At 36.9% G+C, this 22,716-nt stretch overlaps 1 protein-coding gene across 8 annotated transcripts in view; it reads left to right on the top strand.

The window, feature by feature from the left end:
* Nucleotides 1-22,716, top strand: part of LOC101613198 (muscular LMNA interacting protein) — a 137,653-nt gene that overhangs the window by 21,560 nt on the left and 93,377 nt on the right. For 5 of the 8 annotated variants that reach the window (XM_045157798.1, XM_045157795.1, XM_045157800.1 and 2 more), the window contains 2 exons: nucleotides 1,454-3,001; nucleotides 11,687-11,758. In XM_045157798.1, the coding sequence (XP_045013733.1) occupies nucleotides 1,454-3,001; nucleotides 11,687-11,758 (1,620 nt within the window). The remainder of the gene's footprint in view (nucleotides 1-1,453; nucleotides 3,002-11,686; nucleotides 11,759-22,716) is intronic. The other 3 variants (XM_045157799.1, XM_045157797.1, XM_045157796.1) reach the window with 1 other exon arrangement.

Here is a 22,716-nt window from a genome sequence, read left to right as displayed (position 1 = left end):
TTATGTGATGGATTATATTTATCCATTTCCATATGTTGAACCATCATTGCAATGCCATGATGAAACCTACTTGATCTAGTTGCATGATGCTTTCCATGTATTCTTGGATTCTATTTGCAATATTTTTATTAAGAAATTTTGCAACTAAATTCATCAGGTATGTTGAATTATGTTTTTCTTTTCTAGTGTCTCTGCATGTTTTAGGTATTAGTGCAATGCTAGCTTCATAGTAGGAGTTAGGAAGAATTCCTCCCTTTCAATTGTGTGCAATAACTTAAGAAGCAGAGGTTTTAATCCTTCATTAATGGTTTGGTGGAATTTGGAAATGAATCCCTCTGCGACTGGACTTTTTTGATTGAGATAGTTTTAATTAGTCCTTCAATATTGGTAGATGTCATAGCTCTACACTGATAATTTATGTCTCCTGAGTTTAGTTTTAATAGATCATATGAGTCAAGGAATTCATTTATTTCAGATTTTCCAATCTTCTGGAATACAGGTATTTGAAATATATTCTAATGATTCTCTTAATTTCATTGGTATGTATTGTAACATATCTTGTTATCTCTAGTGTTGTTTAGGGCCTTCTCTCTTTTTTATATTTTAAATTTATTCATTTGTGATAGAGAGAGAAGAAGAGAGAGAGAAAAAAAAAATGAATGTGCATGGCAGGGCCTCTAGCCATTGCAAACAAACTCCAGGTGCATACACCACCTTTTGCATCTGGCTTACATGGGTACTCTGGAATTAAACCTGGGTCCTTTGGCTTTTGAGACAAGAGCCTTAACCACTAAGGCATCTCTCCAGCCCCAGCGTCCCCCACCCCCGCCTCTCCTTTTTTGATCAATTTAGCCAGGGGTTTATCAATGTTATTTATTTTTTTTTAAGACCAACCCTTTGTTTCTTCATTTTTTAATTTAAAGTTTTATTTATTTGCAAACAGAGAGAAAAAAAGAGAAGAGAGAGACACAAAGAGAGGGATGGAGGGAGGGAGGGAGGGAGGGAGGGAGAGAGAGAGAGAGAGAGAGAGAGAGAGAGAGAGAGAGAGAGAGAGAGGGAAGGGAGGGGAGGGCGCTGGCGATATACCTGGGTGACTGAAAGGGGTGGCGAACACTCACTTGGACCCTGCCCATGGTGTCTCCATACAGGTGGGTGAGGAGTGTAATAAGCTCAATAAGGTCCTAATCCCCAATATGTGTGTGGGCAGCCTGGGGATGTACCAAGTAACTGAACAAGTGGGGAAGGAGGTGGGAGTGCTTTGTACTCTGGGTGGCTGGCCTGCTCAGTGGGAGTCTCTACATGAGTCTGGGCTGGGATAATTTCTTTCATTTTTAATGAAGGCTTAAGGCATCTTGTATAGACCAGTAGAAGGACTGTTTGTACAATCACACGTTGAAAAGAAATTTTGATAATTTCATAATGTCATATTTTAATCTATTTTTCTTTCCTCTAGCTAACTTCTCCCACTACCTCTGAGCAACTTGCCTGTAAACCACCTACTTTCTCCTTTGTTTCTTCAACTAATCAGAAAATGCCACCTGTCCCAGCTAACTTGAAAGGAGCCTCTGTGCTAGAGCAATCCCACAGTAGGAGGCTGGATGTCAGCGGGGCCCTGCTGGAAGAAACTGCTGTGTGTTTTCAAAGTACCACTCACTTGCCACTCTTTTCTGAACTGACGGGCTCCTCAGTATTATCACTTTCCTCTTCCACTCAGCCACCAGGATCTAATTTATCTGGTTCAAAGATAGCTGCCCAGACACCTGGACAGACACCGGAAGCACTGAAGATGACAGCACCACCCTCACATGTCCTTGACCCCGGAGAAAAGTTGAGAAGCTCATCTCTTTCTTCCTCTGACACTTCTCTGAAGTCAAATCCAGCTTCCTACATACCAGTCCGTATTGTCATGCACTCGCTCTCTCCAAGTCCTAAACCGTTCACCACCTCTTTCCATGGCTCTTTACCTACTGTCTGTAGCCAAACGTCGTCTAGTGGAAACCTTTCAAAGTCAGGAGCAAAATCCCCTGTGCCTTCGCGCCTTTCCCTCCTCACTGCCATGCTCAAGTCAAACCCGTCTCACCAAAGACCTTTGTCTCCTGCTTCCTGCCCCACCTTTTCTCTCAACTCTCTGGCCTCTTCCACTCTCACACTTGATCAGAAAGTGCAGCCAACGTCACCCACACCTAAAAAGTCTCTCTCAAGTAGCTCCTTGGGAGTCCAGTCCCCAGAGAAAGGAGAACACTGGGCGGATTCTGCAATGACTCAGCAATCCTGCCACCTGCCTTTCTTTACCAAGCCTACGCCCCTTTCTCAGGGGTCCTTACTCTCTGCTCCAGCACCTGGCAATAGCAGCCTTGCTTCTTTGAATGTAGAGAAGATGCCATCACCGGCTTCTAAGAGCAATGTGAGGCTCTTCCCACTACAAACCAATACAATTCCTCCTGTTGTATCAAGCTCTTCTCTTTCTTCTTCAAAAGCCAGGCAGGATGGTGACTTTAGGGGTCCAGAAAAGCCCAGGGACGTTTACACATGTCCTTCTACACTACCCTCCTGTGCCATATCTTCTACATCTCCTATTAATGAGAGCACCGCCCTTTCTTCTCCTGAAAAACATTTCCATCCTTCCCCCGGCCTCTCAGACCTCATAGACAGGTCCAAAAGAGTGTCCTGTCCACAGAGATCAAGCCCGGAGTTAAATCCGTCAGTTCTTCCTTCACCTGTTTCCAGCGCTGGCTCTGCTTCTCTTCCCAACTTTCAGTCCTCCACTCTTCCTCCCACCAATCTGACCACTCAGGCTTGCCAGCACAATCTTTCGGCCCTCTACCCAGATCACGGCAATGTCACATTGTCTTCAAGAACCGGGAGATCTGAGAATACCTTGTCCAGCCACCAGTCACCTGCCTCAGCCCCATCACTTCCCATTTCTCTGGCAAGAACCAAGGAATTGCTTTCACCTTGTGCGCTGTCCATGACAACAGGCCTTGAAAATAAGAAACCCAAGGTATTTTTTTGGGGTGCCCATTGCATGGTGCATGCTTATTTTGAAATACAGATGAATATGTTTTTACAGTTAAATTAAGAATTTATGACATTAATTTGACTACTAACAAATAGAGCAAGTACAAGTGGGTTAGAAGTTTGGTATATCTGGATGTAGATATGAATTAACAGTCTGCCTAAAACTACATACTTTTGTACAACTCTGTGATTTGAAATCCTCTTGAAGGTAACTTTTATCTATGACTCCAGGATCATTTTTCTTTCTTATGAGGTACGACATTGGTCCCAATCACTAAATTAAAAGTACTTCTGAGATTCTGGAATATGACACATCAGTAACAGAGGACTTATCAATATATCCTGTACTGACTGTTACAGTAGGTAGATTAATATAAAGTGAAATAATGTCAAAATGTAACAGCTGTAGGTTATGGTAAACCTAATGAAAAAATTTTCTATTCCTTTTGCCCATATTCATTTATAATCATTAGTTTTCTTTTCCTCCTATCAGATTGATATTTAAAATATGTTCTCTTCATGCTATGTACATGTAGGACTTTATACATATATTGACAAAAGGGAAAATAAATTTCCTTTATATGTGAAAATTATTTAATTTACTACAAACACTAAATATTTTGCACTTGTTGGCTACATGAGGAATGAGCAAGCTGAGTATAAAGCAAAAGAATGAAAAGATAAGCAATGCTGGTTTTCAAATGTTTGGAAGCAGCACATTAAATAAGTATGTGGCAAAGCATGTATTTTCATATGAGGGAGGAGATATTTGGAGTGACCCCATAATCCAGTTCTGCTACTGGCAGGCAGTTCTACTCTAGGCGATGCCAGCTTCCCAGCCATCCTCAAATAACACAGAATATGGATCTTATATTATCAAATTGGATAGTTGTTTGGTGAATAAAACTATGAAAATCCTACTGTTGACAGGAGGCGGGACTTTTCAGTTCGGTATACTGAAATAATACATTGGGAGAGCTTATGAGTATCGTGGAGAGTGAGTTGAATTGCTTCATGGTGATTAATGTAAGGTCACAGAAATAAAGCAACCCGCATAACCCTGTTATTGATATTGCAGCACAATGCGGCTTAAAAGCATGCATTAAATAGCTACTGCATGCTTACTGCTTTTCTAGTTTTATGTGAAGTGCATGTGATATTTTTAAAAAAATGAAGACATAATTCATCTTAGAAAAATCTCCATTTAGGAGTAAACATATGTATATACAATTTAGAGAAGCTATAAAGACTCTGTAGTACAAGTACAACTGTCTTTCTCTGGATTAGTTCTATAATCCCTAGAAACACCAAAACCCTTTATATAAAATGACAATATTTGAATGTAACTAATGCATATTCTTCTACACACTTTCATCTCTAAATTTCTTATGGTACTCTATAAAACATAAATAGTGCATCAGTTGTGGCTATACTGTGCTGTTTAGGGAACAATAGAAATGAAAATGTCTGCACATGTTCAGTATTGATGCAATAATTTTCAAATATTTTAAACCCATGGTTGTTTGAGTCTATGGTTACAAAACATATGTACACAAAGTCTGGTGGGATAAGACAAAATTAGCATTTTATAATTCAGACTAAGTAATTGTTTCTTGAGTTCAATTTAATGTGGCTAGTAAGGGAAGTTATAAATGCCAAATTTGTCAGAACTAGTTAGGATTTAGATTAATAGAGGAAAAGAGTTGTTAGTATTTCATAATTGGAAAACAATTTGACTAAATAAAGAAGCAATCCCAGAAGGGTATTTATGGAGACATGAGAAGATTTTTCTTAATACTTAATAGTAGTTCTGATGGATCTCAAAAAACTGTGATAATAATTACACAAAAATTTTTTAGCATGTGAGTTTAGTAAGATTATTATCCTTTTTTGCATATGAAAAGGTACTGAATTTTGGTGAATAAGTTTTTCTGGCCATGTATCTGGAAGAGAGTTGACATTTATGTTCATTTAAATTTGAAAATTCATAAAGCCATATTCCTTACTAGTATGATCTATTACTATGAGGAAGTAACTCATATTAATTATTAATTTGACCTTATCATATTTGCATGGAAATACTTGTTAGAAATTATAACCATAATTTTCAATTTATAAAATATTTGGGATGTATATATGCATATATTTATATATATGTATAGAGAGAGAGAAAGAGAGAGATTAAGTTCTTGTATTTAAAATTTTTAGAGAAAAATGTGTTTGATAAAGTCTAAATTTTTTATATTATTTCAAATTTAAAATTCCTTCTATGTAGGTAAAGTTATCTTTTAAAATTTGAAATGCATGAATTGTTAATCTAGTCATTGTTATTTTCTGAGTTTATTGACATGTCTTTTTTTCTTTCTGAAATTTAGATAGCTCCTCCCTATGTAGTTCAAGGTGGTCTTGAGCTCATGATACTTCTGCTTCAGGCTCCAGTACTACCATGTTCTGCTACTGACATTCTTTAAAGCTTGCCTGCCATGTACTTGTTACTCACCACACTCATGAGAAGCTATTTTACTCCAGAAGCTTGTTTAAAGTCTTTCTATTCATGTTCACTGGGCTTTGTTCCTGTAGACGGAATGGGAAGAGGATGATCTGTACAGGGACTTTGATAAATTAAAGACTGTAGGCCAAGGGTCTACTTCTCTTTGGTACTCTTTCTGTCAGTCTTAGCTTTTTTCCTGTTTAATTTTCTTTATTCTTTAAAACAATTCTAGTTTAGAGAGGTCTATGCTGAAGTTTATAAACATGAAAATAAGAACATGCATTAATTTACCTGTTAGTAAAAATAGCAATTTACTTCTTTGACTCAAAAAAAGTTTCTTGCCATGTAAATTTATTTCTGCAAAAGAATTTACTGAACATATTCTTCTTTTCATCTTTAATTCTTACTTGCTTCTTACTGTAGTACCTCTCTAGATTTAATTTCTTAAATACCTTACTTTAAAAAAACATTTTATTTATTTATTTATTTATTTATTTATTTATGAGAATGAGAGAAAGAGAGAGAGAGAGGAGAATGGGTATGCCAGAGACTCCAGCCACTGTAAACAAACTCCAGATGCATGTGCCACCTTGTGCATCTGGCTTATGTGGGTCCTGAAGAGTAGAACCTGGGTCCTTTTCTTTGAAGGCAAGTGCCTTAACTGCTAAGCCATCTCTCTAGCCCTAAATACCTTACTTTTTTCTTTTTTTTTTTTAGAAACTATTATTCTCAGGAATTTTATCTTGAATATAAAAATTCCTCCCAGTTAATACTAGTTGAGATAAATTGAATTGAATCTTGTGACATTTTGATTGGGCTATTGAAATTGATAAGATTATTTCACAGAATGAGATGAGGAAATAGACAAAAGCTATGTAGTATTAAAGAATGTATATGCTTTTATACATTGTTTCTTTCCTTGTTCCATCCAGGGCAGTACAACTCCAATTATAAAGCTTCCTTTGAAATAAAAGAGCTCAAGATTTAGATTAGCCTTTCTCATTCTTACCTCCTCATAGGATAAGAGTCCTAAAACACAGGTCGTCATCAAAATAAAACAGAAATGCTTGAAGGATAGCAGTTAAATGTGGGCCTTGTTGTCTTTGATAGTGAAATGAAATAGAATAACTGAGGTACACTGAGGTAAATTTAGATGTTTGATAAAACTTGTTTGATACACCCTTTGCATTGATAGAATCTTATGGATCTGACTATGTTTGCATTAGTAATATATGGTTGATATGCTAATTTTATATGTATCTTCAAAATATTTTCTTTTATAATCACGACCTAAGACAGAATGAACATGTCTCTGAATGTGGTTCGGATTTCTTTGACCAGTGTTTATATTTCATGAAAGATTCCCCCCACCCCTTGGAGAATGCGGAATTCACCTACAAGGCTGTGTTTTAGTTACTAACATATTTTTCCTTCATTTAAAAAATATTGTCATTTTTTTCATAGTGAGTTAATATGTTATTCCATATGGAATTTACAATGGCCATTATATCAAAATCTCATGTAGTGTGCTACTCACTGAAAATGGTTTGAAGATCTTTGTAAACTGTGACTGCTTCCAGTGGTCTGGCCTTAGTGTTATTTAAATGCTTCTTTTGGAGATTTTGACACTTCATCAGTCTTTACAGGCAGTATTGTATTTATTAAACTCTCATTCCATGAAGGAATCAAATCATTTCTGATTATATTATACTGTAATTTTAGTGTATCAGTCAACTTACTTTCTCAATCTTTGCAGAACTACATATAGTTTGAGTAATAAACAGTGTGACTTGTGTCTATGAGCTAAAGAACTAATCTGGGTCATTCATTCAATAGCTATACATTGAGTGACTAATAAGTACTTTGCAAAACTATAAAGATATTACAATGAATAAGGTATGCAAAAGTGCCTGCTTAAAGAGTTTATTTCTTGTGCTAGAAGAGATTAACAATATCTTTCTACATTTTATGTAGATTGTCTTGTTACAGAAGAAAGTATAGGTTGGTGAGGATGATAAAGGAAGGGATGTTGTCACAAATTTATGCTATATAGCTAGAGGGTTTCTTTGAAAAGATTTTAGTGTAGGATATTTGATCCAGGGAGGTAGTAAGTTCCATAAAGATGCTGAAGATTCCACAGGCCTGTGGACCCCAACCTTTGGATCCTTATCTGAATTAGCAAAGAGCTAAAAACACGGATTCTGAAAAGGTGGAGCTGGGATCCAGAAGTTAGGCTAGTGGAAGGGCTCAAGCCAGAAAAGAATTCTTTCCTTAGCCAGGCTAGAAAAGAGGAGGGGTATAAAAAAACAAAACAAAACAAAAACAAACAGCAACAACAACAACAAAAATCCTTTCATATCTCTATAGAAGAAGCCTTCAGAGAAGGTGCATGTGCTCATGGAAAGTAAGCAGGAGAGCCCAAGTCACAGCTTCTCCCACCACATAACAGCATAAACGGCTCAGGACATAGTGAGAGATCATACATGTCATAAAGCAAGAAAGAACCACCCCCCCAAAAAAACAAATAAAACAAGGCAGGAAATTCCTGTGCAGAAAGAACTCCTCCCCTGTTGCAGTTAACTTTTCATTGCTAGCACAAACATCTGACCCGAAGCAGCTTGTGGGAAGAAAGGGTTTATTTCAGGCTCACATCTTCCAGGGCAAGGTGTCATCATGGCAGAAAAAAACCAACAGCAGCCAGCAGGAACAGCCAGAGGTCAGACTCAAGATCCATCCTCAGTGACATATCTCCTCCAGGAGACTGCTTGAGACTTTAGTGGGAAGCTTAGTCTAAAATACCTGTGTCTATGGGGCACATACAGTGAAACGACTACTCTCCTTCCCAGTGGCTGGGAAGGAGGAGAGCTTAGGAACAAGTGCCAGGAAGCAAAGAACAGGAGTGTGAATAGAGCCAAGATATTTGCACACACATGTGAAGCTCATTTATGGATTAAATGTGAAATTAGGAAATAGTGTTGTTATCAGACTCAGGTATGTAAGGAAGAAAACTGATCGGTTGGTAGCCTGAAGAGAAAAGTGGGAAACTGTGGAGGAGTGTTGCTTGAAGCCACTTTGGATGATACTGGGTGAAATTCAGGTTCTAATCTTGCCAGGGCAGGAAAGAAAGTGTCTTCTTGATTTTGTCCCTGGTTGAACACCTATATAAATTTTGTCTTGTTCCTGTTTCCCATCAGTGCCTTGCATGAGAGTATGTTCTTTAAGATAGAATAGTGATGAAAAGTCAGGAGGCCAGAGTGTTTGATTAATAGGCACCAACTGCTAATTCTTTTGAGGCCAATGTGAGTAAGAAATAGAATATTGAGGTTGTCAAAGAGAGATGAAATTGGAATCCATATCCCATTCTTTTTTAAAAAAGATTTTTATTTTAAATTAATTTATTTATGAGAGCGAGAGAGAGAGAATTGGCATGCCAGGGCCTCCAGCCACTGCAAACAAACTCCAGGTGCATGCGCCCCATTGTGCATCTGGTTTACATGGGTCCTGGGGAATGTATCCTCAAACCGAGGTCCTTAGACTTCATAGGCAAGTGCTTAACTTCTAAGCCATCTCGCCAGCCCCCATATTCCATTGTTATGTCTTTGAATTTTACTCGTGAAAAGCAGAAAACATTGGAGGGTTGTGAAAAGATAAGTGACATCATTCTAGCTGCAGCATTAAGAATATAATATATAAGGGTGAGTGAGGAAGTAGAGAAACCTTGGATGTTAGGAAGTGAGTGTAATGATATGGGCAAATGATGATGCTCTGTTTAGGCCATAGAGATAGAAAAAAAGATAAAATTTACATAAACATTTTGTAAGTTATATGTAACAAACATTTAGCAATCATCAGAGCCACTGTCTGAAAGGGTCAAAAAGCTACTAGATTCATGACACTTCTTATTTTAGTCTTTCATTATTATTTTTTTTTTATTCCACACCTTTCAGCAAGTTCTCTTGGATTTTGAGGGTACTTCTGATGTCCTATAAATTGGTTTTGGTGTACCATGGCAGCCAGGGAATCAAGTTGATCTTGTATAGAGTCAGTCTGGTCTGAGATTTCTTTAGGCTTTCCCACAGCTGTCATGGTAAAGCAGATACTACATGCATGGGCACTCCAAGTCCGGTTGCTGTGGGACATACCTGTTAAGGATATCTAAGGCTGCCAACAAGGGGAGAATAATTGCATTTTTTTTTTAAATCTTATATTAGTAGGTAAGAAGATTGGATGGGGAAGTCAGAAGATAAAAGAGATCTAGCTGGGCAAGAAAGTTGAGAGCAAACTCCTCCCCCCTTGCCAAATGCTGTACTCGCATTTCCAGAGTCCAAGTCCTGAGATTCTAAGTGTCCCTCTATGGTTTACCTCCAATAAAGCCTACATTTTGATTTTCCATAGAGATTTCTACCTGCGTCTAACTTTTTCTTAACACAATGTATCTGTCACTTCTATCTCAACAACAATCGATGAAGAACAGAATGTGTACTTTTCCGTGTCTTCTGAATTTTATGTAATCTTCAGTTAAAATTTCAATTAGATACTTCAAGTTGGCCAATGTTTGCTGAACCTTTATTCTCTCCTAAGTTAGTATTAGATGTTTAAAATAAAGGGAGGAGTGAGTAGTTAAATCTAAAAAATCTAAAAGATCCAGAAGGTGGATACAGGTGGTAAAATATTTTCATAAAATAAGTTTTAAATGTTTAGGATGCTAGAAGAACACAAATGATAAATCAGAGAAGTGTCCTTGAAAGGGAGGGGCCCAGGTAAATTTCTTTAGTAGCTTACCTGTGCCCTCTATTTTGCTGGGCACAGGTCTAGAGCCAGCTTTTTCAGTTCTTTCCCCACACCTGTCCCTTCAGTATTCAGGATCGCTATGAGAGTAGAGGTAAGGGGCTATTCTGGGGGATGTTCTAAGGGGTTGGGTTGGGTTAGTTTTTTATATCAGAGCCCATGACAGGGAGAGTCTGATTCTGGAAGTGCAGACATGGTGAATGACCAAGAAGTGTATGTTTGAGTCAAGTTCTCATCTCCACTCTTAAGTACTTCCAGAAGTTGGTCTTGTTGAATGAGGCTTATATTAATGTTCCCTTCCTATTGTTAGTCTAAAGTACTTCCACTGATACTTACTCCTGGGATCTGTGGTAGAATTTCAGGCATCAGCCTTGGTAAGTAGGATAGTGTTTGTGGATTTTGTTTTGAAGGGACAGGTTATATTCTAACCAGTGTTTATATGCCGTTGGTTAATAGTACGATAAATAAGGTTCGCTTTTGTAAAAAAAAAAAAAAGTATAAAAAATCTATTTTCTTTTCTAAATCTTAGTATTCTACTATATGGCTGATATTTAAGAAATATTTGTTGAATCTTAGTTGAAAGCACACATGACAAATTCGTGACACAGCAGTGCTACCATTTGTTTTGGCAGACTCAGCAATCTCTTTGGCTGACCACATCTCCTTCTGTGAGGAGCTGATTGTGGCTTTCATCTGTAACACCACAGGCTACCATTCAAGTCATCTCAAATCACCTCCACTAGAGCAATTCTTAATTTTACACCAAAGAAGGAAATCAGTGAGCATGGCTTACACCTTGAGCCTTGGAATGCTGAAGAAGATATATATATGTTCCAAATTAGAATAAAAATACTCATGTTTACATCCACAAATGTTGTTGAGAAAACTCAGAAGAAAAACACTGTATCTGAAAAGCATCATTTATTCAGTAAATGTGATTTTTCAGACTGAAGAAGACAGACATATATATTTTAGAGGACATGTGAAATAGGAGCTGCCCAGTACTTATTTGTTGACTGAATCAATTGGTTGAACTCCTTATGCAGTAAGATTTACAGGATGGACTAATGTCTACCATATCAAGAGAATCCAGTACAAGAGCTTCCTTTCATTAGTATATGGCCTTGAATGATGATAAAAATGGCCCACAAAAAACCATTCATGAAATACTATAAAAATTCTTGCCAACATCATTTAGTAAGAGAAAGCAGATCTATAAGAAGATGATATGTGGTAGAAATAGTACTCAAGGTCTGGGGAACATCACAGGTTCTAAAACAATCACCCCTTTCCTCACAATATACTGTTATTGAACTTGGTAGAACTGCCTAAGTTGTTATGGTCTTCCTCATTTTCACCTACACTCTTGCTTTTGGTCACCCATTCTAGCAATACAAGACCATGCCAAGCTACAAGGCTTTTGCAGCAATTCCCACAAACACGTTGCTTTTGGAACAGAAGGTCAGTGTTGGGCTAAAAAACAAAATGCTTTGTGTTTCTAATATCAGTTTTGTTCTGTTTGTAAAATTTCTGCTGACAAAATTTGTTTTTTTAAAAATTCTCTTAACTGAGGTACAAGCTACTGTTAGTGCTGTTAGGGGGTTGATATGATAGCAGCTTGACTAACACAATTGTAAGCATCATTGATTTATCACTGGAGATTGGATAAGAGCATCGATCAGCCTAGCCCACTGTCAAACTTGAGTAGATCCCTCTCATCAGGAAATTTAAATAATTGTTATATTTAAGAAGTTTTCTCTATTCTCATTAATCAAAAGTTCAAGGTGATGTGGATTATGTTGATAATTGGCCAATGTAGTCGCTGACCTGTCAAGACTTCATTAATAGTGGTTTTTACCCATAGGCTATGTGGATACTTAGATATAATAGTCAACGATTCAGCTTAGTCCTCATAGATACCATCACAAGCTAAAATTTCATCCATTATTGCTTCCTACAGGTCCTACCCCACGACTGGGAGGGAAGGTGGAGATCATTCCTAATGACTCAGCTACTTTTAAAGGCTTTAGGGTATTTTTACTTTGCTATAAAGCAACATTAATTATAAAATTATAAGATGTTAGCTCCTTCAGTAGGCAAATACTAGTCTCTTGTTCAATATATTTTACATATGCTCAAATGAAAACCCCACAAAGGGTTCATAATTAGAATCAAAGTGAATCTGGTTGCCAAGTGTGCAAAATTATAGATTTTATATATTATTTTATGATGACTTATGTAGGCTACTTGGCAATTATTATAATAAGCATCATGTAGGTTAATATAGTGTTTGCTAACTAGATATTATTTTGATCATAGGTTTATGATTATATATTCTCGTTCTTTTAGAATGATCCAGAAAATAAAACCTTTGTATGACTATATAAAAAATAGGAATGGTGAATAAGGAATGCTAAATAGCAAATATGTGAACGTTATATGGATAGCATTATCTTATAGTTTATATTTCTGGTAATAATTCCAAATTATTCACATATAGTCTAGAAATTATTTTCTTATGGGAAAATGCATTGATTGTTAATTGTTCTAGACAAAATAGTTGAGCTCCACAAAGTCCTCAAAATTTAATGTGAATTTTTCTCTTTATCTTCAGATACTTTGTATAGTTATATATATTTTTACTGGATATTGGATTTACCTTATTACACATTCTTCAAACAGAAATTTAAATTGAAAAAAAAAATTCAAGGTAGGGTTTTATTCTAGTTCAGGCTGACCTAGAATTCACTATGTAGTCTCAGAATGGCCTTGAACTCACAGTGATACTTCTACCTCTGCTTCCCAAATCTTAGGATAGTTTTATAAAACTCTCTGTTCCTCCCTCCGTCACTCACTTGCTCTCTTCCCCCTCCATCCCTCTTCCTATCTTCCTTCCTTCCTTCCTTCCTTTCTCTCTCTCTCTCTCTCTCTCTCTCTCTCTCTCTCTCTCTCACTCTCTTTCTATTTGCTTTGTGGCATACTGGAAATTGATCCTAGGGCCTCATGCATGCTAAGTAAATGCTCAACCACTGAGCTATCCCCTCAGCTACAAAAATCTTATGTAAAATTTGATTTCATTTTCAACAACATTTTTAAATTGCCATAAATCTTTCAGTTTTATAGTTTGTAATAAATAAATCTGACAATTTAGTCCTTTCTATTCAACTATAGAATTAATCATATGTTATTGAAATGAAAGGGATTTACTTCCAAATTGAGTGGGAAAACTAAGAATATAATGCTCAGAAACTTATCTAGTTTGGGAAGACTCAATATTTTGGAATATTTTTCATCACAGAAGTTTGAATGAGTTCCCTTTGCTATCACACAGAACAAATTAACTGCTGAGATGATGCTATAGTCTCATTATACTCTTGGTTATGAGCCATACTGCAGAATATCTTTCAGACAGAATTTACATACACATATAATATTATATTTTAATAGCCAGCTTGCTCGGAGTGTTGGAACTTGGGGCTGTTGAGGAGCAGGCTGATTTGGGGTCTATATGCTTGAGTAGGGTGAGGAAACTGTGTTTGGGCTCTGAGCATGATTGAGGCCTGTGGCTCAGACCTGGCCTGTGCACTCAATGCAGGTGAGATACAGGACCTGCATGCTTCACCAGTGACGTACAAGTGTGTTTTGGAGTATATGCACTGGGATGGGGTGAAGTGCCAGACTGACTGGGGCCTGTGAACTCAGAATGGGGGAGACTGACAGCAAATTTGGGGCCTGGCACAGAGTAGGTTGAGAAGGGCTGATTGCAGGCATGTTTGGGACTCCATACAAGAGGTTCTAACAACTTCTCTGAACTTGGAGACAACACATTACATTACAAGTAGCCAAGTCTGTGATTGCAGCCCTACTGCCTACATGCACTTGGGGCTGATTGAACTTACAACCACTGCAGCCTGCACATCTGTGGATAAAATTGCCATTCTACCTAGTCTGTTCAAACCCAAAACAGAACAGAACACTCACTGAAGATCCTACAAGGGCAAATTCTCCTTAATTAAACAAGAGTTCTCTGAAATGGGTAGACCTCAATATAATAATAATAATAACAACAACAACAACAACAACAACAATAAAGCAAGCACACAAACAAAATAACAGAAAAACTAAGAGATCTCCACCAAGATTGCCTAGTCTGACAGTGGAAGTCATCAGTGAAAATATAGAGCAGATAACAGACATAGATTCACAATATAAAAGCACAATCAGCCGTGTGACCCTGATTGAACAAATTGTGGAACTGGAAACAAATCATCAAAAAACCATCAGTCGCATAAAAGAAATACAACAAAACCATATCTTATAGCACACAGCTTTTGTCACTAGGCTTAACTCAAGGAAAACCAGAGAGACTTCAAAAGAGACATAATAAATTGAAGGTGAGTCAACAAATAGAGGATCTCAATAACCAGTGAAGACATTATTAAATGCAAGAATGAATTCTAATAAGCATCAAGAAAATTAAGCCACAACCTGAAATTGGAACTTGACAAAGGGCTGGATATGACACAGAAAAATGTATCAGAAAAAAGAAATCAAATAGAGCTTGTAAAAGCATCTCTAACAACCCTCACTAACAGAGTTGATCATGTAGAGGACAGAAACTCAGATCTGGAAGATACAAGAGAAGAAATTGTTCAGGAGTCAAAAATTCATATGAATAGAATATGAATGAATTGTGGGATAGTCTAAAACAATCAGACATCCAGATAATGGATATACTAGAAGGGGAAGAAATTCAAGCCAAAGGCACGATGAACTATTGAAGAAAAGTTTCCCATCCACATGAAAGAGAGACATATCCAGATACAAGAAGCTCACAGAACCATAAACAGATTGGACCAAAGAAGAAAATTTCCAAGGCACAGCACAGTGAAAACTCTAAACACTGATACAAATAGAGTGCTAAAATCAACAAGAGAGAAATCACTTATTACATACAAAGACAATTTCATTAGAATTACCTCAGATTTTTCAAGGCAAATCCTGAAAGCAAAAAGGTCTTGGAATAGAGCACTTCAAAGCACTTTAAAAATATGGCTTCGAACTCAAGCTCCTGTACACAGAGAAAGTATACCTCATAATAGATGGTTAAAGGAAAACTTTCATGATAAAAGCAACTGAGATTGAGAACAAGGCAGAAGTGCCCACTGTCACCTCTGCTCTTCAATTTAGCCCTAGAAGTCCTAGCCCAAGCAATAAGACAGAAGGAATATATAAAAGGGGCACAAATTGGAAAGGAACAAGTCAAACTAGCCCCATTTTCAGGTGGCATGATCCTATACATAAGTGACTTGAAAGACTCTGCCATAAAATTTTGACAGGTAATACATTCCTTCAGCAAAATGGCAGGACACAAAATCAACACAAATTTTGCGGAAGAGGGGGCGGAAAGAATGTCAGAGTCACATGTTGGGTCATGATTTGCAGAGACCTTTATCATACCAATAACTGTGGGCTAACTCCACAATACACGACCCATTTACAACAACAAGGAGGGTCCAATGGGAGGGGGTAGATCATAGATGAGCCTAAACAATGGTACCAAACTACCTGTATTTGCTGAAAACTAATAAATTAAATTAAAAAAAATCAACACACACAAACCAGTAGCCTTCTTATATGTCATGTTTATAGCTGCTTAATTCACAATAGCTAAAAACTGGAATCAACCCAGATGACCATCATTTGACAAATAGATAATAAACAATTGGTACATTTACATCATTAAATTCTACTCAGCACTAAGCTAAAATGCTATAATGAAATGTGTTGGAAAATGAACAGACTTGTAACAGTTCATACTAAATGAACTCACACAAGCACAGAAAGACAAATGCCATATGCACTCCCTCATATGTTGTTCCTAAACTGGAACAGCTTGAGTTGAAAACATTCCTGACAGGCAACTGGAGGAAAGATCATAGGAATGAAAGGGTTTGTGGTCAGGGGAATTTGGGGTTGGAGGGAGATACACACAAAAACTGGTGCCATAGAAAACATCCTCCTGGATAGTAGACTAAAAGATATAAACCTCAATAGCAGTATGAGGGGACTGTCTAGTAAGAAGGGCCCTTGAGAGGGTGAGATGAAGCCTCACACTAAAACATCTGGCTCTAACTTGTAACAAACAGTAGCAGAATTTGGTTAAAATTACAGTGAGCTGTTGATCTGAGAGATCTGTGAGGTCCCCAAAACAAGACAGTCTCCTGTGAAAGCACCTGATTACTTGTCTGAGGTAAAAGGTAAGACCCTATTGCTGAAGACACCACATGTTGCCAACGCAGAGCATTGAGATACCGACTGGCATCTGAAAGGAAGCAAGTTCCCAGATGGTTAGCCGGCACAGGGCTGGAAAGTGTTACGTGGACTCCAATCTCTATTGCAAAATGTTTTCATTTTTCAGAAGGCAGTGAGAATTGAGGACAACCAAAATCTGTCTCAAAAAAAAAAAAAACAACAAACAAACAAACAAAAGACAAGAAAAGATAGCTTACTCCCTGGCAGGAGATGAACCATCCTTCACACATCAGCTAGAGCCCAGGTGAGACCACAGAGGAATTGGTGAGATGAACAAGAGAGCTACTTCCATGTCTGGCCTGACAACCTGCACCAGGGGTGTTGGAAACAGACACTGACTGATACTCAAACCATACCAAAGCAGAAATCCAGAAGCTTCTGAGAATATAGCACTAAAGTACACTTACAGCCCATCCACCATTGCTCAGGGAATTTTGCGAGAGAGGTGGTGTAAAGACAGTAAGAGCCACAGGGTGGCAGGGAATATCTAGAGGTATCGGTCCCCACAGCTGATCTCAAAACTCATAGCCCGCAACCTCATGGTGAATACCAGTAATTCTACTGAGGAGGGCCCTTGGGGGAATGGGGCCAGAGTGGAGGAAAGTGATGGGCGTGGCACATGATGTGTTCATACAAAGTTTCTCCTTAATTAAAAAAAAAATGGGAAAGAAGATTTTTTTTTTTTTTTTAAATAAAGCAAACAAACTAACTAACACAATTTTCAGTGAGTTCTGCCTTCGGCATCCCTTGCAGTGAGATGTTAAGTTGCTTCAGTTTTAATCAGTGCTACATGAAATCACTACTGTTTCAAGTTCATAGTTTGTTGTCAGGGGTCCTGAGATTTCTAGTACTTCTGTAACTTGTTTGCAACAAAACAATCCAGGTAAATTATTTTTGTTTTAAATGTGAAATTACTGTGATTAATTACTGTAAAATCATTTTGAAGAAAGGGAAAAGGAAGAAGTATCTAGTTGAAGTCAAATAGTATGAATTTTATTGTCTTATAAGTGAATAATATTTTTTCATGACATATATTTTCCCTTGAAGGTAGCTCAGATTTTCTATTCTTTTTCTTCTAAGTGTTCATCAGGATAAAATAACATGTAAGGTTAGGTACAATTTGTTAAATAAATGTCATTACTCTCTGCCATTTTAAAGATACATTTAATTTATATGCATGTGTGCTTTTGACAGGCTTGTAGAGCAGTTAGATTTTATATGAATGAAATAATAATTATAAGAGTAATTATTTAAATAGAAAGTAAAGGGAAAATTTTTAATCATGGCAGAAGGAAGAAAAAGGATAGCTATTTAGAACCATAGTAAAAACCTTTTTTCTTTAAAATGGAAAAGCATAGATATGATTGATCTTGTCAGATCAACTTGTCAGTTTTCAAACAAATTTATGCTAAGTTATCTGTTTAATTTTCCAAAGAAGGAGTTACTAAGTTACAATCTGACTAAACATATGCCTCTGGGTTAACATATTTTAAGATTTGAGCAGGCTCAAATTAAAAAAAAAAAAACAAAAAACAACAAAACTTGTAACTTTGCAGATGTGGAGGCAGATGAATGTAAGAGCCCCGGGAAGGTATACTGCAAATGAGGCCTGTCCTTCATACATGAGTTGGCCAGTGTACTAATGACCCCACAGTGATACCAGTGCCCCCAATAGACTGGGGTGGAAGAGAGGGTACAAAAGAAAATAATCTGTTGTGAGTATAACCAATTTGCAGTTATATTAAAGTCCCCAATAAAAATTTAAAAAATAACTGGTTGCTGATTTAGCTCATGACCTATAATAGAGAGATAGCATTTAGTTTATGTTAGTACAGTCCATGTCCAGGTGTCTTCCCAATTTGTTTGGCAATGAATTTACATCCAGGTCTTAAGACTGTGTTAGCTGGATATCCTAAGGTACTTGCCATGTGCATATCTCCTATGTGGAAGCCTTTTCCTTCCACAAACACAAAGATTTTCATGCAACATAATATGATTTGTTAAATGTTACTGAATACATTGATTTAGTTTGGGTTTGAGTACCTCCTAATGCAAGCTTTTACTCATAGGACTGTAAAAGTAAAGGAGCAAGTATATGACATTTGTAATAATAGTAATACCAAGTATTTAGGACAAAGTTCCATCAATTTTACTTACAGTAAAAAGTGATAAAAGACCTGCTAGAAGTGAAGTAAATTGGGTTAGCCTTGGCATATTTTGTCAACTAAACATCAGAATGGCTCTTATATTGAGTTTTCTGGCATGTCAGACATACTTTATTATCTTCACAGCTCAGTGACTGATTTTATTTTCAAACAAGTCCTCTAGTTCCCCAGAGCAGCAGCGCTAGTACGTTGTTAAGTTGGCACTGTAACCAGATCTGGCCATGCCCTGGCCTTGCCATGCACAATGACATTGGATATCTAAATTGAAAAACTGAGCAAGAAACAACAATTTTGGATTCCACTCTAGAAAACTATTTCCATTTGATATGAAATATATTTATATCCTCATGTACTCAGAATGATAAACTATTTTCTTTTGTGGAATGATTAGAAGGAATCAGAAGCAATTCAGCTCTAAGAAGACTTGCATAATCCAGGGGTTACAAAATAACCCAATTCCCTGAGTTACTGAAAGAAAAAACTTAAATCCTAGGGAAGGAGGTGCTGGTTGTAAATAAGCAATATCTTCCTTATTGAGATAACAGTATCAGGCTCCAGAGCTGTATCAGTGGTTAAGGTGCTTGAGGATCCATGTTGGATTCCCCAGGACCCATGTAAAGCCAAATGCACAAGGTAGCACATGCAAGTGGAGTTTATTTGCAGTGGCTAGAGGCCCTGGTGTACCCATTCTCTCTGTCTCTCTCTGTCTTTAATAATAATTATATATATATTGCAACAAAATTATATATATATTGCAACAAAACAATATATATATATATATATATATATATATATATATGGTACATACATGTATATACAAAAGTTAAAATAAGTGTATGCATTTCTTGATGGAATGGGCTTGGAACTGGTTGCAAATGCTTGCAAAAAGCAACAACAACAACAAAAAAAAACAGCAACAAAATAAAACACTACTTCCTTCTGTGCAGGATTAATAGGCTTCTAGTCCTGTAAATCTCTTGGGACTAACAACACCAATTGGAGCCCCTTAAATGTTGAACTTTATAAACATATCCTATGAAAATAATCTACTGGCAAGTATTCCTAGATCTTTAAAGAAACTGTATTTTTATGTCTATGCAAACTCCTTTGGCTGGTAGTGTGCCTTTTTCTTTAAAAGCTTATATACTTAAGAGCTGAATCATTTTCAGACCTGCATCCCCCCAACTTGATAATCATAAGATTTACTTTTCAAATAATATCTCCAGGTTCACAAAAGTTTTTGTACTACTGAAGCATGTCTTCTTTAGCCCTCAGAATTTACTGTACCAATTGACTAGTTAGATTAAGAAAAGTTAGGGGTAATTAGGCTCGACATGAATCAGTTTGGGAGTCCTTATTAGATCATTACTAAATGTAGTAAGTCAAAATTAGACTTGAAATTCAATCCAATAGGCAGCTCATGTACAAGCTTACAAGTGTTTTGAAATCACTTTAATTTTAGGTTTTAGGTGAACTGTACAAGATTCATTCCACCTTTTATTTTTAGAACTTTATCCTGTTTCCTAAGTGAACAATTTAGACTGATTCACTATATCTAAAAAGTGCATTTGTACTATATGTGCTCCTGCTGAGTGAGGAATATCTATCAAAACTTATTGGCATATTCTCACATAAAAATAAAATTATACTTGACTAAATTATAATGCTATAGCAAATTCAGAAACTGTATTTTGTTAAGAGACAGAAATTGTAAGAGACCATCACATATCAATGTAAAAGATTCTCTACATGTTTAACTTGTTAAACAACAAACTAACAAATAACCTTTAAAAAGCTACCCAATCTTAATCCATGATTAGACATCTTGTTAATGAAGGTTAATATGTTTTCTTTTAATAAATTTTTGGAAGTGAGAAGATAAGCTATTTTTTTTTTGATGGCTAGGAGTATATCACGATGATACACAATACAAAATACTGGATGCATAACTCCTAGCAAATTAAAAAAGAAATTTTAGGGCTGGAGTGGTGGCTTAGCAGTAAAGGCATTTGCCTGGAAAGCCAAAGGACATAGGATTGATTCCATAAGACCCAAGTTGGCCAGGTGCACAAGGGGGTGCATGTGTCTGGAATTCGTTTGCAGTGGCTGGAGGCCCTGGAATGCCCCCCCCCCCCATCAAATAAATAAATAGATAAAAACAGAAAAAAAGAAATGGTAAATTTGAAGGCTACTTATCCAAATTATGCTCCTTTACACATACACACGTAATACTGGCATCATTGTTCAACTCAGATGATCGTTCTTAGTGTTCCAAGGGATTTTGTACATGATTTTGGCATTTGTATCATGTAATACAATATTGTAAATAGTATAATGGATACTGTGTTTATGTATTGTAATTTCTCACAGATTAAAATATCAACTTTATTTGCTTTGGCTTAAAAATGTCATATTTAACATAATTTGTGTGCAAAGATCTTTGATTATAAAAATTGAATAATCATTTGTAAAAAGAAATAACTTGTTAAGATAATCAGCTTAAATCATGTCTTTATGCTATTTTACTAGAGACCACTAAAACCATTTTCTCAATGATATATTTTTCAATTTAACTCAATTAATTCCTCAGTTAACATTTCACTTCAGTCTGAAGATCTTTATGGATCCCCTATCATGTTTCATCCCTTGGCAACAAAGGCAAATGCTATACTAATAGGGAGCAAGATCAAGTAGGGTAGAGATCCTTCTACAAAACCACTCATGGTACAGTATTCTCAAGGCATGGGAAAGTGGGTATGAAAAAGAATGGCTGATTTTATTTTATTTTATTTGGGGGGGGGGCGCTTAGAAGTCATACCCACTGGACGGTTTTAATTTTTGATTGGCGTGATAGCAGGAAAATACTGTAAGGAAACATGAATTGAATCTTCAAGAAGAGTAGAAACTCTCCATGTGAGCTGAGATGTAGGAAGGGTTGATAGCATGTAATATAAAAAGTCACAAGAAAGTTCAAAGACCACAAGTGTTTCTCTGTTGTTAGAGAACAGCCATGAAAGATGGAAAGATCCTTAGGAAGGTGAGAAAGGGGCATTAAACAAACAAATAAACAAAAAACAAACAAACAAAAAAAGCACTTCTTGGGCTAGAGAGATAGATGGCTTAGCAGTTAAGTGCTTGCCTGTAAAGCCTAAGGACCCTGGTTCTAGGCTCAATTCTCCAGGACCCACGTTAGCCAGATGCACAAGGGGGCACACACATCTGGAGTTCATTTGCAGTGGCTGGAGGCCCTGGCGCGCCCATTCTCTCTCTCTCTCTCTCTCTCTCTCTCTCTCTCTCTCTCTCTCTCTCCATCTGCCTCTTTCTCTCTCTGTCACTCTCAAATAAATAAAAATAATAAACAAAAAAACCAAAAAAATTCTCTCCTTATGAGTTTACTCTATCATAAAGAATTGGCTCTTTTTCATATTTTTTCTCCAAAATTATTGATATCATTGAAGTCATCCGTAGTGTAATACCTAAAAGTAAGAGCCAATATTATGTGTTGCTTCAATATCTGGGAGCTTGTAAGACCTTCCCGTGGTCTTACTGCAACTCCCCCTTTCAAGGCTTCTGCAAATGAAACTCAGAAATCAGGAAAACTCTCTTTAATTAAAATCAACACATGTGGTTTCTTGTTTACACCTAGCATGTAGTGCTCTGAGGAATTACTCCAATAATCCAATCATATTCTTTTTTTGAACTGGAACATACCTTGCCTGCTGGTACTATTCTGAGCCCCTCCAGCCCCCACTTGTTCCTTGTACATGCACTCTTTCATGGCATTTGGTGCCCTTCTCCTCTGAACTCTGGCTGTCTGTAAGCAACTGTGGTTTCATCTGTTTAGTGCAATCATCATGTATTCCACCATCTTCCCAATACTAGCGAAGGGACCTCTCTCTCACCTTTAGGGCCAGTAGTGTGATTAAACACAATGTCAGG

This window comes from Jaculus jaculus, chromosome 8, assembly GCF_020740685.1.
Source record: "Jaculus jaculus isolate mJacJac1 chromosome 8, mJacJac1.mat.Y.cur, whole genome shotgun sequence".
Lineage (NCBI taxonomy): Eukaryota > Metazoa > Chordata > Mammalia > Rodentia > Dipodidae > Jaculus > Jaculus jaculus.
Note: the sequence above shows the minus strand (reverse complement) of the source record. Positions and strands in the feature narration are given on the sequence as shown.